Below are 18,149 nucleotides of genomic sequence, written 5' to 3'. Positions count from 1 at the left end.
AAAGAAGGTTATGGGGGGATATGCTTGCTCTTTATAAATATATCAGAGGGATTAATATTAGGGAGGGAGAGGAATTATTTAAGCTTAGTACCAATGTGGACACAAGAACGAATGGGTATAAACTGGACACTAGGAAGTTTAGACTCGAAATTAAGACGAAGGTTTCTAACCATTAGAGGAGTGAAGTTCTGGAACAGCCTTCCAAGGGGAGTAGTGGGGGCAAAAGACATATCTGGCTTTAAGACTAAGCTTGATAAGTTTATGGAAGGGATGGTATGATGGGATAGCCTAATTTTGGCAATTAATTTTGGCAATTGATCTTTGATTATCAGCAGGTAAGTATGCCCAGTGGTCTGTGATGGGATGTTATATGGGATGGAATCTGAGTTACTGCAGAGAATTCTTTCCTGGGTGCTGGCTGGTGAGTCTTGTTCACATGCTCAGGGTTTAGCTGATCGCCATATTTGGGGTCGGGAAGGCATTTTCCTCCGGGGCAGGTTGGCTGAGGCCCTGGAGGTTTTTCGCTTTCCTCTGCAGTGTGGGGCATGGGTCACTTGCTGGAGGATTCTCTGCAGCTTGAGGTCTTCAAACCACAATTTGAAGACTTCAGTAATTCGGGCATAGGTTAGGGGTTTGTTATAGAAGTGGATGGGTAGGATTCTGTGGCCTGATTTGTGCTGGAGGTCGGACTAGATGATCATAATTGTCCCTTCTGACCTTAAAGTCTGAGTCTAACAGACCTCTATGGTGAATTTGTTGTCTTTTGTATCACAAATAGGCTTTTGTTGAGATATGTTTGGGAAGGATATTAGATGCAGTGGAGAAGTTATTTAAACTAACCAAATTCAGAAAGTGTACTAGATCTCAAAATTTCTGTTTAGCGGTTCCTTGCGATTGGCTTGCTGTGTTCAACAGAACTTTCTAAGAAATGAAAATTTCTTAAAACGAAAATATTTTACAAATGTTTTATAGCTATCCATGCTGCTTAATAAGTAATTTTATCTTCATTTAAAAATATTCTGTACCTCAGAAAATATGGACATGTGGTCATTGTTTTCTTTCTTTATTTCTACAGGGTAACTTGCAGCTGCTGCAGAGCTGCCTGGCAGTGCTAAATGGAGACACATAAAACACTCTGTCCATCCACTAACAAGGGCTGCCTTCTTCTGGATTTTGTTTTCATGACTTTTAATAGGGATTTACATCTCACCAGAGAAATCAGTTGGCAAAGTATGCATAAATAAGCTCCTCATCTCTGAAAAAGTGAAGACTCCTGAAAGCAGTTCCAGACTATATGAAGCAACAGCATACTCATTTATGCACATGTATTCAGACACACATTTATTTAATCATTGTATGCTTTCATTGTTCAGAAATCAAATGTCCTGTTTCTTTGTGAAAGTAGCCAATATAATTATGTTCATGTTATGAATAGTATTATGGTATGGCTGCCAATCTTATTTACCTTTGTAAGTAATTTCTGAAGTTGCCCATTTGAATGCATTGTTCAAATGGATTAAATATTGCCATTAGATGTTTGAATATTGTTATTATAAAGCATTGTATGCATTGTCTTAGTTTTTCCATGTTCTGGTATCAAGCATCTTAATGATTTTTTTTCCAAATAATGAACATTTCTTAGAAATTTTGGAGAACTTTATGTAACCTTTATAATTATGATTTAAAAGGAAAAGCAAATGCATTAGTATGTTTGCCTTAACTTGTAGACTAATCCCAATTATTGTAAAATAAACTGTGAAATCAGTGATTTTTTTCTAAAACTATGCAGTCGTATCTATAATAATTTAAATAGGCATTTGTAGCAAATTTTGGTTAATTTGATCAGCATTTTCTTCACTCCTCCCCTGAAGCAAGTTGTTGAATAGTGTTGGATTGGACTGACCCTGCTTCCTGCTAGACTCTCTTCCAATAACTCTTCTCACTTAGATAAGCTAATAAACCTTCAAATTTATCTACTGGTATCCTCTACTTCACTTAGACATTGTTTCAGACTTGGTTACTATTCTATAGGAAAGTAATTTTTAAAAAGAGTTCAGTTTTTTAGTAGGAAAGAGGAAGAAGAGTGGCAAAAGCATGAGTTTAGACAGCAGGGGAGGCAGTCAAAGAGACAGTGTTGCAATCGGCCCCTTCTTGGTTAAACATAAGTAGCTCTGTCTCAAAAAACAACCCCAAAAACAACGATTTAGACATGGAGTGGCAGGAATGGGAAGAGGGTCATGTTCCCCTGGCCAAAGTTTTGGGCTGTGACTCTTACTGACTTTGCATCCTTAGGATATGTCTACATTGGCAGAGTTACATCGCCATTCAGGGAGCGCTGAAGGGAAACCGCGGATGCATGTTCACACTGTCAGCTGCCTGCGCAATAGCATGTTCATACTTTTGGCACTTGCATCGGAATTTGGAGCAGTGCACTCTGGGCAGCTATCCTACAGAGCATCTCTTCCTCTTCTGCTGCTAAGAGTTGTAGTATAGACACTTCTGCACAGGTGCTCTGGAATTACACAACAGAACTACAGCTCCGGAAGAAGACTCATGGTTCAAATCACTAACCAAAGACTCAGGCCTTGTCTACACTGGCAAGTTTCTGCGCAGTAAAGCAGCTTCCCCCCAAACTCCCAACTCCTGATCAGAAACAGGAGCGTTGACCTGGACTGTGGGTTCCACCAGAGGGGAAGGTCTCTGTGCTGTTCCCCGACCCCCATGGTGAGTGTCTGAGGCGAGAAAATCCGCCAATAAGCACAGGACACACCAAGGTAGAGGAGGAACTTTGTCACGATACATACAGCCATGAGTTCAATTCACTGAGGTTTAGATTCATAGCAGAGAGGGTGAGCTTTGTAGTTGCAAAGAGTTCCTTTAGAATTCACTTCATAGGTTATAGTCCAATGTCCAAATATCATAGTTAGGGCATACTACCATAACTGAGACCTCAGTCTTGCGACTCAAACGTCCCCTGATGAAGCTTAAGGAAATCTGAGATGACAGAATCAGGACCCAAGGATCTTTTATACAATATCATGTCGTCTTCGACAAGTTGGGAGTAATTAGGATGACTTTGAAAGAGGTCCATTGCCGGTACTTAGCTATAGAATCAACATAAGGCAATTTTGCTTGTTCCTCCACCATTCACAGATTATTTGCTAGACATTTCAAAGAGAGATGAATACAGTGATATCCTGTGTTTACAATTCATTTAAATGCTAGGACGGGTAGGCAACCTATGGCATGCGAGCTGATTTTCAGTGGCACTCATGCTGCCCGGGTCCTGGCCACCAGTCTGGGGGGCTCTGCATTTTAATTTAATTTTAAATTAAGCTGCTTAAACATTTTAAAAACCTTATTTACTTTACATACAACAATAGTTTAGTTATATATTATAGACTTATAGAAAGAGACCTAAAAACGTTAAAATGTATTACTGGCACGTGAAACCTTAAATTAGAGTGAATAAAGGTTCTGAAAGGTTGCCGACTGCTGTGCTAGGATGTTCTTTTGATCTCTGAATTATCAGAATACAGCATAGACAGGGACTTGATATTGTCAACCCTACTCATACATATGTAAATACACAAAAACACAAACATCATCTCTCCACATGTCTTTTGAGGGTTATTGTGCAGGATGTTTAACCCTTTATAGCCATGTGTCTCAGTGGGATACCTTCAGAGGACCGCTGTAATAGACCTTGGTGTAGCCCGAGCGCAGAAAGCTGTACACATTGGGGTGTTGTTTTTACAGTGCTGCAGCTGCGCAGTTTGTGTGCAGTAAGTGGCTTGGTAGTGTGTACACAGTGGCAGTTACACCACAGAAGCTGCTTTACTGTGCAGAAACTTGCCAGTGTAGACGAGGCCTGAGTCTTTGGTTAGTGATTTGAACCATAAGCCTTTTTCCAGAGCTGTGGTTCTGTTTTCTAGAGCACCTGTGCAAAAGTGTCTATACCACAGGTTCTCAAACTGTGGTCCGCAAGCTCCATTCTAAGGTGTGTGCAGGCGTGGGTCCACTAATTAGGTGCCTGGACTCTAGAGAAGATGCACATGTAAGGGGATGTAAGTGGGAGGGGGCATTAGGGTGAGAAGAGGGGGTTGGGGGACTTTAGGAGGTGCAGGGCTATGGTGGCCAGAGAAAGAGGTTCTTTCCCCAGCTCCAGGGCTGCAGTTGCCAGGGAGAGATCCCCCTCCTTCCCAGCCCCAGCTCAGGGGCTGCTGTGGCGGAGGAGAGAGGGCACATCCATTGCATTAGAAAGTTAAGACTACTGATATTATTTGTAGAACAAAAAATGTTGTTTTTTTTATATAGCACTTTTATCCAAAGCACTTTACAATAGTTTGCTAACAGTACAAACAACATTTGGAAAGATCATTAAGTGGTCCACTGAGACCATCAGCAATTTTCAAGTGGTTGGGGTGGGGAGGGTGTTGAGAGCCACTGGTCTATACCTTGTTATCTGCTTCATAACTCCCATTCAATCTTGGAATTGCTGCTTGTGTTGCTTTGTGGACACTTGGCAGCGCAGCAGGGATTTGGATAAACGGGTTTTGTGTTGAAGATCCAGACAGAAGTGAGTTAATATGCCAATAACTGGATCTCCTGCATGGGTTCACACTGATATACCATTTTTGGGTCTCATGACAGAAGTAGTTTCAAACAGAGTAAGATGCACAGTGCAAACCTCCCTTTACTCTGGGGGATTGTACAGATATGTAGCTACACAGGTATAAATTCCTGACTTTAGACAAGCCCTTAAAGAGGAGCTGATGCTGAAAATACTGCTTGCATCATGCATTGGATTGTTTAGCTTCCAAGTTTGAAAATCAACATTTCCAGTGACTACACGTGGATATCATTATTTCCAGTTGTGTTTATAATAATATGCTATTCATTTTAGGGATCATTTCTTTTATGTAGGTATTTTGAGGAGCTCATAATCTATAATCAGACTATAGGAGAAAAGGAGTACGAAACATATCCTGAAAAAAAAGGAAATAGATAAAATAGGACTCTAAACTTCCTACAGCAACAGCAGTGTTTGTTCCATCCCTGTAGTTAATCCGTTCCTCCAAGAGGTGGTTGGTAGGTCAGTTGAGCTGGAAGAATACCGCCCATTACAGTGGGTTACATCGGCCTAACTCCCGCGATCAGACTAGAGAGTGAAGTTTTTCACAGCGCTGAAGGTTTTAGGGAGGCGGGGGATGTTGCACCATTGTAAAAAGCAGTTTATGGCACTGGGCTTGCACCTTCCCCAACAGGGTGACCAGATGTCCCGGTTTTCTAGGGACAGGCCCGATTTTTGGGTCTCCTTCTTATATAGGTGCCTATTAGCCCCTGCCCCGGTTTTTCACATTTGCTGTCTGGTCACCCTACCCCGTGCATTAGCCCCTATCAGTGCGTGGCTCTCCCGTGCTGCTGCGCTTGGATAAAGGCAGGCGGAGGTGGGCGGCCTCCTTGATCCGGGGATCGGACCCCAAGAAGGAGCCCGGTGGCCTCTTGGCCGCTGCCGCAGCGCTCGCAGGGGCCTAGCAAAGTCGGGGCGGGGCGCAGGAGCGGAAGCGGGCGGCGGAGCAGGTTTCCGGGCAGACCGGGCTTGGGGACCGAGTTCGCCGCTGCACCGAGCGGAGCGGGGCGGCCGGAGCAGAGAGGGAGCCGGTCGGGTGTCGCCATGAGCCGCCTGCGGGAGGACGAGGATCCCTACGTGATCGAGGAGCCGAGCGATGAGGAGCCGGGGCAGAGCAGGTACCGAGCGACCCGCGGAGGGGAGGGGGGTGAGAGAGTCCCCGGCAGAGCCTGACTGGGCCTGGTGTCCCCATGACTGACGCGGGCAGAGACGGGCGGGACTCCGAGGGGTCACGCGAAGATCCTGCTTCTTTACTCTCCTCTTCCAATAAAGTTCCGCATTCGGCCTGCGGGGGCTAGAAATGACTCCAGCACCCGCACGCCCAGCGTAGAGTAACCGGAATGTACAGACAGTGAAGTGAGCGAGCCTGCAGGAGAACTCCGTAGAGTCCCACCTTAATGAGCATAACACCTGATGTAACAAATGCGGCGTAAAGCTCGTTTCGGCTCTGCTGAAACACCTGCTTATGACTCTTTACCTTTTTCAATCTCAGATCTGATCCATCCATCATTTCTTGCTGCTGTAAAAATTTTAAATGGATAATAAATCCTTAAAACCCATAGGTTTGTGCAATTGAGACTGTCTCCATTGAAAAATGTTTAAAAGTACATATTAGTATTAGCTGTTGAAATTATTTCTTTTAAAAGAGAATTCTCCCAGGCTTATCTATATTCCCATTTCAGTTTCTAGTCCTACTTTGTTTTATTTTCATTGTTTGTTTTGGGTTATTGTAGTGCCTTGTAACACTCTGAAAACTAAATGTATAGGTTTATTGGCACTGTGATTGCATCAGTGTAAGTAAGCATACATGGTTCGTTGCAAGAGCCCTACAGGAACACATCTTACATTCTCATAAAGACTTCTTAAAAATGGTCTTGTGCACTGTTGACTCCTCGATTCCCACACTGTGTCACCACACATAGAAGTTTCTTATTGCACCGCTGCTGTGCATTGCCAAGAAATGAACCACAAGGAACATATACTGGAAGGGAGGCAGGCTGTAATTTATGGTGAACAGTATACAATGTCACTCAAATGCAATTTCCTTCTTTAAAGGAAACAATTTTCTAGGACTTTTTTCAAAACTTGCTGCTGTGTTTTTTTTTTTTTTTTAACTTACAATCAATAATTTTTTGTTTAAACTGAAATATTTAAGACGCCAGTCCTGCAGTTGACAATGCATAGGTAGATTGTTGTGCTTATCCGCAGACCCACTGACTTCACTGTCAATTGCAGGATTGTGGCCTTACTATATAGGCCAAAATGCAGCAGTAGTCCAACTAAAATGGTAAAATATGTCCAGTCATTAGACAGATAAGTTGTTCCAATACTTCAGAACAATTCAAAAGAGATTTTTATTGCATCAATAGAAAGGTTGATATTTTAAACCAATAATAATAGATTTTAATACTTTAAATATCCTATAGCTCAGAAGATGAAGTGGATGTGCTTTTATATGGCACTCCCGATCAGAAGCGCAAACTGATAAGGGAGTGCCTTACTGGAGAAAGTGAATCTTCAAGTGAAGATGAGTTTCAAAAGGAAATGGAGGCAGAACTAAACTGCACCATGAAAACTATGGAAAGCAAGTGGAAGTCACTAGAAACAGGTAAATATATCTGTTTTAGTATTTGCTCTTCTATATAATAGTCAATTATAGGGTGGCTAAGTTAATGCATTATTTGACTCTTCAGTTTGGTGTGTTCACTGATTATGGTGTGTTCACTGATAATCATAGCTGGATATTTGTGCTAAAATGATCAGCAATTAACTAGTTCACCTAGCCATTTAAATTTAAACTACTATCAATGTCCCAGTGCTCATTTAGATGAATGGGGCATTTCATGCTTTCCAGGATTTTTCTTCCTTTCTTGGTCTTGCAGAGCTTCTGCTCTTTCATTTAGTGGCTTGCCTTCCTTGGTCCACTGCTCCTTTTTAGGGAGTCTCCAGTCCTGTTCTTGTACATGAGGGGCTGGGGCTGGGGCTGGGGCTGTACTTCTCCCCCTGCCTCCAGTGGCTCCCTGATGTTGCCAGGATTTGGATCACCTGCTCATAGAAGGGACAACAGGCAGCAGATTCCCTCCATCTTCAGAGCTGTCAGCCACCACTTCTGACATATGGGACTTAGCCTCTATGACCTGGGGCTCTAGGAAGTGGTCACCTACTGGCAATAGAGAGGAAAGAAGTAAAAATAAAATACTACTTATGTTACAAAGTGAAAAAGAAATTGCTTACTGCCCAGGAGCCCCCAGAGCTAGAAGAGTTTAATTGGAGAATAGAGCTACACTAAAGGGTTTTTCTAGAGTAGAGTTTGAGGCCTTGGCTACACTGGAGAGTTGCAGCGCTGTAAAGCCACTACCAGCGCTGCAACTTACTCCCTGTCCACACTGGCAAGGCACATACAGCACTGTATCTCCCTGGCTACAGCACTGGTTGTACTCCACATGGACGAGAGGAATAAAGGGAACAGTGCTGGTGCTGCAGCGCTGGAGTGCCAGTGTAAACAGCGATTAATCTTACTACGCTGTAACTGACCTCCGGAATTTTCCCATAATGCTTTTAACGAAAGAACTGTCTTTGTTTTGTTATGATGCATCTCTTTGTTTTGTTGTGAACTCGGTGCTCCGGGAGGAAAACAAACACAGCTACTGTTTGCTTGAGCAGAGACAGGCAGGGAATGTCCACAGCTAGTGTTTGCTTGAGGAGAGAAACAGCAGGGGAGGGGGGGTCCATCGGAGCAGCTGCTTATCTGGTCTGAAGGCTATTTGCATCTAAGAGTGAATGAGAGAGGGGTGGGGGAAGTGGTCGGAATTTGCAAGGCAGGGAGCTGACACAGTGTCAGCTCCAAAAATCCACTCTCTCTCTCCCCCCCACACTCCCTGTCACACTCCACCCCACACCCCTCTTTTGAAAAGCACGTTGCAGACACTTGAACGCTGGGATAGCTGCCCATAATGCACCACTCCCAACACCGCTGCAAATGCTACAAATGTGGCAGCGCTTGTAGCTGTCAGTGTGGCCACACTGCAGTGCTTTCCCTACACAGCTGTACAAAGACAGCTATAACTCCCAGCGCTGTACAGCTGCAAGTATAGCCAAACTCTGAGATTCTGTTTTAACTTGAGTGAATTGATTGCTGATTAAATTGTGTTAACTAACAGAATTGCAAATGCTAATCTGGACATGGTACAAATATTTGTTCCAAGACACACACATCTGTGGTTTACCATGGCTGTCAAAGAATAAATGTTTCTAGTCTTTGACTAGCATTTTAGATAACACAGCCACTTTTTAAGCTTAGTGGTGCTGGTCTGACCTTAGTGGCTTTGAGCAATCTTCACACTGCTTTTGTAGGCTTTAAAGCTTTGCTTTCTCTCTGAGCACTTGTAATGTTCCGAACATTCTTAAGTGAAAATCAAGTGTTTTTTAAGGCATCTAAAGCAGCTACAAGGATTCCCTTCTCAGGCCTTGGCTACACTGGTGCTTTACAGCGCTGCAACTTTCTCGCTCAGGGGTGAAAAAACACCCTCCTGAGCGCAGCAAGTTACAGCGCTGTAAAGCGCTAGTGTAAACAGTGCCGCTCCCAGCGCTGTAAGCTAATCCCCACGGGGAGGTGGAGTACCTGCAGTGCTGGGAGAGCTCTCTCCCAGCGCTGGGGCCGCGACCACACTTGCACTTCAAAGCGCTGCCATGAGGAGCACTCCCATGGCAGCACTGTACAGCTGCAAGTGTAGCCATACCCTCAGAAGGAAAAGAATGGTGTTTGATGTGTTGAACTTGGTAAACCTCAGTCCCTGGGTGTGCCACAGTTTTAAAGCATTGGTGTTGGCTAATGTATCATTATATAGCAAACAGCATTCAGTTCTATTTTGTGTTTTTTATAAGGGAAAATGGTGCTGGTAGGAGGAGTATATTTGAATGTAATCAGTTAGAGTGAGTAACATACACTTCAAACAGTGTCATTATTTTCTCAAAAAGCTATCAGATTGGAACTAGTTAAAATCAAAATGTGTTAATAGGCAAAGAAAAGATTTTAAACCTTAGCCTCTTGACAGAACACCGATTAAAAAATACACCTCTACCCCGATATAACGTGACTTGATATAACATGAATTCGGATATAATGTGGTAAAGCAGTGCTCCGGGGGGAGGGGGGCTGCACACTCCAGTGGATCAAAGCAAGTTCGATATAACGTGGTTTCACCTATAATGCGGTAAGATTTTTTTGGCTCCCAAGAACAGCATTATATCAGAGTAGAGGTGTATTTCGAAAGCTAGTCTATGAACTGGGAGTATAATTACCTCTCTCACAGCAGGATTAAAAGCTGCTTCTGAATAGCCAAAACTTTCCATCCCCAGAGTGCTTCCCTGAGATATTTCTGTTCTTTTTGATTCAGAGTGACATAATAGCCAAGGGGATTAGTTTCTTACTCTTGAGGAGACCATGTGTTTCTTTGTTCCTGTTACAAAATGCATAGTGAGATATTCTTAATTATCTTCCCAAGTCACCTATTAAAAGGTCTATTTTAAACAGGATCTTTGATTTGCAGACATTTCAGCAAGATAAATCTCGTTTTTCCAGTTAGCTGGACAGATGTGAACCTGTGCACAGTTTCCAGTTAATAATCTTTATTACCAAAGAGGCCATGTAACACTTTCCTAGGTAGAGTTCCATAATTTGCAAATGATAGCTTTGATGACCCCAGACTATACTCTGACCATCCTTTTGAGCTGACATTATGTCCATTAGTTGCTTTATGATTGGTATATCTGTGCCTAGAGAAGATGATGTAGGTGCATTTTATAATTTAGGCCTCAATCCTGCAAAGACTTCAGTGTGTGTACCTTTATGCAGTGTGAAGAGTCCCATTGAAGCCAGTGCATGGAGCACGGTACGATCAGTTTAGCGTTTAGGAGATTTAATAGCATTTATATAACACTTTTTATTTTCGAGATAAAGTTAGACTCATCAGCTAGTGAGTTACTGGTATAAACTGATATGTCTCAATTTTAGACAGGTTCTCAACTAATGTGTCTAAATTTAAACTCTAAATAAAGTGTTATGTAAGTGCTATTAAATCTCCTAAATATTAAACTAACCATATCATCATCCATGCATTGATTTCACTGGGACTACTCACAGGGTGAAGTTACACATGTGCATAAGAATGGGATCCCAGTTGCTTTTTCAAACAGTTACAGGGAATGTGCCTTTGGTGATCCCTCTTCCTGAATTCACTCTTAGAGATATAGTCTGTTTCTCTATATTGGACTCATGATGGCTAATTCTGGTGCTTTCTTATTTTGTTTGGTTATAATTTCATAAATAGGTACTTCCTCAAGTACTGGACAAGCTGGAACAGTCACCACTACAAAGTACTATGACGACATTTATTTTGACTCTGATTCGGAGGATGAAGATAAAGTAGGTAAATGACTGAGGAAAGAGTTGGCCACCTCTATAGCCATATACCCTGCTCCAGACCTTGAAGAGTCCTCTCTAAAGTCTGAGACTGTGACTGGAGAGGGTCTGGAGGGCAGGTGGTTTGGTTGGGGGCATGTATGTTATCTCACACCACCACCAAAATTCTGAAAAAGAGAGAATTTATATAGCCTAGTGCTGCATTAATCCTTCTGTGACAGTGTTCAGCAGCAGTGATCCAAGTCTTTGTTTTAATGGGGATTTTTAGTGATTTCAGTACAGCAAAAATGAAGTAGAAACTGTTGCTTTGGTTAATTAGTTACATAGAACATTGGTTCTCAGTGACGGGGCTGCAAGCAGGTTTCAGGGGGTCCGCCAAAATAAACCAGAGAGAGGCCAGCGTTAGACTCACTGGGCCCCCGGGCAGAAAGCCAAAGCCTGAGTCCCACTACCCAGGGCAAAAGCCAAAGCCTAAGAACTTAGCTTCGCAGGGGCCCCCTGTGCTATGGGGCCCTGGGCAACTGCCCTGTGTGCTGTTCCTAATGCTAGCGGCTTTTAATCTACTGGATTTGCAGAAAAAAGTTGTGGTACAGGTGGGCCATGGAATTTTTATAGCATGTTGGAGAGTGGAGGGGCTCAGAAAGAAAAAGGTTGTGGACCCCTGAAATAGATATTAGTTTTCTGTTTAATGGATCATATTATTTGGGAGATTCAACTATGTTTGCCCAAATCTCTCAGGTACACAGGTGGCCAGGAAAAAAAAAAGACATCAGCAGCGCCGGATTCCTACTAACGATGAGCTACTCTATGATCCAGAAGAAGATGATCGAGACCAAGAGTGGGTGGACTCTCAGAGACGAGGGTAAGCAGCTGTAAACATTTTAACCCTTGAAAATATTGTTGAATATGCCGAGTAACTTAACAGACTGTGCTGTAAAGGCAGTATGTCTAAAAGCTGTTTCGTTGATTCAGAGCTTCATTTGAAACTAGCATGAATGCATTTTTGTTTTTGACAGGCTTGGAATTTAGTGAGGCAGAAAAAGAGTGTTTGGATAAAATGGAAAGAGCCCGGAGTTTCTTTTCTGTGGGATTTTGGGGGGGTGTATGAAGTAAAAATCCCTCAGACTGCAGGAAAACTAGATTCTGCAGCTTAACAAGAACTGATGAAAGCAGAATTAAATGGCTTTTGGTGATTACTAGAAAAAATGCACTCTACTTCACGCAGCACAAAGGATCATGACACAAAAATCCACACTCAGTTAAGAGTCAAACTCCTGAGCAAATTAAAAACCCATTCATACCAATAAAATATAAAAATGAGGGTGAGAGACAAATGTTGGCGCTTTATTTTTTTCCAGCGATTTGAATCTGTGTACTTTGGACTGGGAGAGCAGGGTTCCCAGAGGTATCAAACATTTGCTGTCTGGGGTTTTTGGTGGTAAATACAGCTTTAAGGGTCAGTCTGGATGCGTAACCTGCAGAGATGGATATTTTCACCTGTTTGTTTACTTCTCGGTAGGTACCAAAATATAAGAAGAACTCAGCAGCAGCAGTTCAAACCTCCGGCCATTCCAAACAGTGATGCTGTTTTGAACTGCCCTGCTTGCATGACTACATTGTGCTTTGATTGTCAGAGGTAATTACTGAATCATAAACATGAAATGATCTTTCTGTAATGTCTTATTTTCAGCTGCAGTGAAATATGTAATTTACACTTATTAATTTTAAACTGAGCAGATGTGTCATTATGGAAGTAAAGGTGTGGATTCAACACATGCATGCAATTATATTTCACTTTGGCTCAGCAGTGATTTTTCTGTAGAGAGATCGGGGTGGGACCAATATGGAAATAAGCAATATGTAGAAGAGTGTTTTGCAAATTCACTGAATATTTATGAGACAGTCATTTGCACTATATCTAATGCTTTTCAGAAGCATTAATCTTAAAGATCCTGTCTATTTTGCAAACCAGTCAGTCAGCTGTATTTTCAGTCAATTTGTTAGTGGCTTGGCTCAAACTCTTAGTGACTAAATGATCAAATACTCAAATGATACTCAGTTTTGTGGTACATTGATAGTTTTTCAGCTAAGCAAGAGTTTGAGTTTGGGGGGAAAGTGGTAGTCACAGGCAGATTAGTAAATATCCTAGCAATATGTTGATATTATGAAAGAATATTGGGTCACAGTGAACTGGTATTCCAGAGTGTATACAGGACATTGAGATGAAGGTACTGCGTTCATATATAGTAGTACATGTTTGGCTGAGCTGCAGGAAAATGCCTCTGCTCTTGCCCAAAACAATTTTCTGGAGTGTTCAAATGATTTTTAACTCAGTCTGGACTTCACTATGCTAAGCATTATAATGATCTTTGATGCCTAGTCTTACATTCTTGACACCTAGGAATTAATTTTCTTAATATTGTAACTGCGTTGGTACCCACCTTGTCCCAGATTTTGAAGAGAGAAATCTTAACAAAAATTTGAGAGGGGGAAAAATTTAACACCTTCCTCTCTGAACTCGTGGCTGCCATCTGCTACACTTTGTACTTCTCACTTGGTCTTCTTTAGCCTTCTGGGCTCCGTGCTGCATACAAAAGTTGCACACTCTTCTTGAGATGTAGATTTTCGAGACTGTGTATAATGATGCTCACAAAGGCCCAGTCCTGAGAAGTGTTGAGCTCTCTTATCTGTTTACCTTAATGGCAGTTGCCTGGTGTTTCAAGCTTTGAAAGAACTGCTTGACTAAAATAGAGGAAGTCACTGTTCATACTGAGAAAAGTCTTTGAAAGCCAAAACTGAATGAGAGAAGCTAGGTATGTCTGGGTCAGGTTCGTGATTGAATGATCATCTTAGCCGGGAAGAGTTGGGAACATACAGCATGGAGCTGAATTGAGGAACAGTAAAACAGAATTTTATTAGGATGGAAACAGGCAAATTACAAATTATAGTGTGTGTGACCCCTTCCTTGAATGCTGTCCTGAAGGTTGGATCTGAATTGATCTTTCTAGGGTAAATATATTAGCTCAAAAATTTAACAATTTAAGATAGTAATTTAAATGGCATGAGATTTGTGGTTCATAAACATTTTTCTGAAAAACAAAATTAGTTTTGGACTGATCTGAATCATGAGAAATGACAGGCTTAAAATGATTTTGAATATTTCATGTTGGGGGGCAAAGGATGGTTCAAATTCTGGCTTCTAATCTTTGTCCCATTTTTAGCCATAAATCACCATTCATGATTCCATAGTAATATAGCTATGTAGTTCAGGGATACTTATCAAAATAAGCATCTATTTATTTTTACATAGCTTAACTTCAAAACTAAAGAAATGCTACATTTTCCTGGCTTTTGTAGTTGTGATTTTTGCTTTGTTTATAAGACTTCACTTTTGAGAGGTTGCTAGTCCTTTGATTTGGTGTTTCCTGTCTTCAATCCTACCTTCAGCAGTGTTAACCAGTTTTGTGGAAGCAGAATTGTATCGGACAATATGACTGTTGCATTTTCTTCTCTTCTTCCTAGACATGAATCCTACAAAACACAGTACAGAGCAATGTTTGTGATGAACTGCTCAGTTAACAAAGAAGAGGTCCTAAAATACAAAGGCCCGGTGAACAAGAAAATAAAGAAAAGGCATAAGAAAATGAAACACAGCAATGAGATCATCACTGGGCAAACAAATCAGGAAGAGGAGGAAGTATATCATCCAGTCAAATGTACCGAATGTTCAACTGAAGTGGCAGTCTTGGATAAAGATGAAGTTTTCCATTTCTTCAATGTTCTAGCAAGTCACTGTTAATGTGGAAAAACAGCTGTGCTGTTTAAGACTGTATGAAATCTCAAAAATGTGGACAATATTTTATCCTTTTAAAAAAAAAAAGACAAAACCCTTTTGTATCATTTGAAAAGTCTTAAACAGTCATTGAAAGAATCTTTGTAAAACTTCATGGAAGAGATACAGTTAACTGATCACATTTGGGAGCAATATTCTCTCAGTCCCTCAGATAATGATAAAAGCATAGAGAGTTTAAATTCATATACATAGTATGCAATATTTTTGTGTATTAGAACCATTGCTCATGTACATATGCAATATGTTGACGTGTGTTAAACTGTTGCTTAGAATAAAAATGCTGTAAACTAGAGATCTTCTCCATACTTGGATTGAGTGATTTTTAAGGTGCTGATTGTGTTGATGTATTTGGATACTGACCCCACTAAAGTGTCTAAATATGGATGTTTTTATTTATGAACATTGGAAGGTTTTGTATTCTTTTTGCTTTGTTCCCTGCACATCTCATTTAAGCAAAAATATTTAAACTTAAGAGTTAAAAAAACCCTGAGCTTTAATTATCGATTGTAGGTAAGTAAGATAGGCTTTTTTGTGTTTTCTGTTACATTTTTTCCCCATTTGTGATGACTGATGGACATGTCTTAAGAAAAAGATGTGTATACAGTCAATTCTGTTGTCATGGAAATAGCTGTTTGTTTTTCCTCTTTGTTTAGTAGACTGACAATTTTTTTTTTATGGCAACAATGAATGGCTTTTCTTATCTGGTAGTTTGGACTTTTTGTCAACCACATTTCAAAGTCACTGTCAAGTTAATGGTTGATTCATTAATCTGCTTGACAAAGCATACTCCCAGAAGCTAGCCTCTTGGTTTTGATTACCTAAGAGCACTTTTTCTGTTGCTGTGTTTCTCAGTATTTCTCAGACTCTTCAGATTGGTGATGACTTATTCAGTGAAATATTTTCATTACCTCCTTGCGTTTACTTATAAAAGTGAGAATGAAAACTATCAGTTATAAGCCTATATAATTAGTGTATGTATTTTGAGAAGTTGACAGAATACTTGACTTTGAAGGATAAAGGTGGACATGGAGTGAGATTTTCTTTGCATGACTAATAACATTTTCAGTGCCTCAACCTCCCAGATTGCCTTTTGTTGTTGGTTCTTTTGGGGCCCACAACCCACTGGTTGAAAAACACCCGTATAGCTATCCAATGCTTCATCAAATCAAATAAGCAAACCTAGTAACCAAATGAGTAATCTGGAATTTTGTATTGCTGACCCTTTTAAGAATCGGTGCCATGAGCCCCGCTGGTGGTGGGGATTTGGCCCTCTAAGGCTGAGGAACTCTAGGAAATGTAGTTCCAGGGAGAAATCATGTCTCTGCTGGGACTATATATGGTGAGCCTGGGACTGAGTTTGAAGCAGGCTGGGATGGAAATAAGACCTACTTTGGTCTTTCCACAGTGACAGACGTAAAGTTGGGAAACAGCTACAAGGGTGGTGGCAGTGGAGTGGAGCCAGGTGCAGCCTAAGAGCAGGATAAGATGTAGAAAGAACCAGAGAAGGGGTGATGTGAGAAGGAAGAGACACAGGCAGGCATAAGCAGAGTGGCATTGGGGTGTGACGCCTGCATTTAGCTAGGGCTGAGTCCCAGGATTTCCTTCCACCCTCCCTTAGCCCTGCTCCAATAGGGCCAAGGAATTGTTGAGCCCAGGAAAGGGCTAACAAACTACCGAGCCTGATGAGGGGCAAAATGGACTACTTTAACACGAAAGTCACCAAAAAGTGTTGTATTTTCACACTGCCTCAGCTGCTGTATAGCCTCTGGAGGGAGCCCTGCATAATTAGGAGTGACGAGCTAGCTACTGAGTGCAGAGAAGACTGAAAGATTGTGTTTTTGGTGGATTTTGGACTTTTGACCACTGGGTCAAAAGCATCATGGCAGCCTACAAAGCTGGACTAGTAGGGAAACTGAGGTGCAGATGTATGACTGACACTTGGAAGGTAAGACACTCCCTTATGGAGTTCGTTTGGATCCTTTTGCTGATTTTTGTTGTTGGTGGTGGTTGTTGTTGACGACAACCAGGTTTGTACCAGCACAGTGGCAGTGACTAAGAGCATTATCTATGCTTGTCCAGAAGGTTGCTGCTGTTTCTTCTGGATGTGGATCTTGTCACAGTGATCCATAGCTTTGTCATTTTGGGATTACTGCAATTTGCTTGCACAGAATTAAAGTGCTAAACTAAGAGCAGTGTTATAACCACGCTGGTCCTAGGATATTAGAGAGACAAGGTGGGAGAGAGAATTTTTTGGGGCAATTTCTCTTGGTGAGAGAGACAAGATTTTAAGCTTATAGGTATCTTGAAAGTTTGTCTCTCACCAACAGAAGTTGGTCCAATAAAAGGTATTACCTCCCCTATCTTGCCTCTCTAAACTAAGAGCACTCATACTTCAGCTGGTACAGAAGGCAACATTGCTGGGAGCAATATAAAGTGCTGGTTTTAATCTATAAAACCCTTAATTGGGCTGGGTCTAGTTACCTCAGGTTCTCTCTGTCCCCCTTTATAATACCGTGCCAGCTGAGATCATCACAGGCACTCACGCTCTCAGTTCCTTTGTTAATCATAAAGGGGTTCAGTGGGGCCATTTTCAGGTAGGTGTCATTGACCGTAGAACTTGCTTTCCCTGTTAATTCAGCAAAGACTGTCTGTTCAACTTAGCTCAATGCAAGGCGCATCTGTTCTAAACTTTTTTCTGGGGTGGGGGAATGGATGTGGTGGTGGTGGAAGAATTCTTAGTCACCCAAATCCCTCCCGATGGAGTATATGTATTTTGGGACATTAGGGCCTGTGTACAAAGAAGCGCATCTTCAGAGTTTGAGTTGTATAAAACACAATCTAAAGGCAAGCAGGGGGGAAGGATTCCATATATCAGGAGTGTAAATACGCTTGCAAATGGCAATCAAAAGATGGAAATACCTTTACAGCTATATTCAAAAGTCCAGCTGAATTTGAGCACACAGACTGGCTAGAGTGACATAGGGAACCTTTTAAAGTAACTAGCTAAAATATAGTGCAGAGTGGTGTGTAATTGCATTATCTTCATAATATTAAAATATGATTTTTGTGTACTATTGACTGTCTTTATTTTGTAAATTTAACATTTATATAAAAAAAATTCATTCAACCTTAGGGAAAGATAATTTAACACACATTTCAGTACTAGTCACCCTTTTATCCTATGAATTTTAGGGAAACTACTTGCAGCTGATAGTGGAAATATGAACCAACAATTCTTATAG

The 18,149-nt window shown here is 41.4% G+C and overlaps 2 protein-coding genes across 2 annotated transcripts in view; both read left to right on the top strand.

The window, feature by feature from the left end:
* SNX6 (sorting nexin 6) overlaps positions 1–1,784 on the top strand; it is a 53,455-nt gene extending 51,671 nt beyond the window's left edge. The window contains exon 14 of the mRNA XM_050953936.1: positions 1,076–1,784. Coding sequence (XP_050809893.1) covers positions 1,076–1,129 — 54 coding nt within the window. The 3' untranslated portion in view covers positions 1,130–1,784. The remainder of the gene's footprint in view (positions 1–1,075) is intronic.
* Positions 1,785–5,588: 3,804 nt separating this feature from the next.
* EAPP (E2F associated phosphoprotein) lies at positions 5,589–15,199 on the top strand. Its single transcript, XM_050953970.1, has 6 exons — positions 5,589–5,751; positions 7,060–7,241; positions 10,963–11,061; positions 11,793–11,916; positions 12,574–12,690; positions 14,577–15,199. Exons 1-6 carry the CDS (start codon positions 5,678–5,680, stop codon positions 14,851–14,853), a joined length of 873 nt encoding a protein of 290 aa, XP_050809927.1. The 5' UTR covers positions 5,589–5,677; the 3' UTR covers positions 14,854–15,199.
* The last annotated feature ends 2,950 nt before the right edge of the window (positions 15,200–18,149 follow it).

This window comes from Gopherus flavomarginatus, chromosome 5 (assembly GCF_025201925.1).
Source record: "Gopherus flavomarginatus isolate rGopFla2 chromosome 5, rGopFla2.mat.asm, whole genome shotgun sequence".
Taxonomy (NCBI): Eukaryota; Metazoa; Chordata; order Testudines; family Testudinidae; genus Gopherus; species Gopherus flavomarginatus.
The sequence above is the reverse complement of the archived record's forward strand: the minus strand, read 5'-3'. Positions and strand labels throughout refer to the sequence as shown.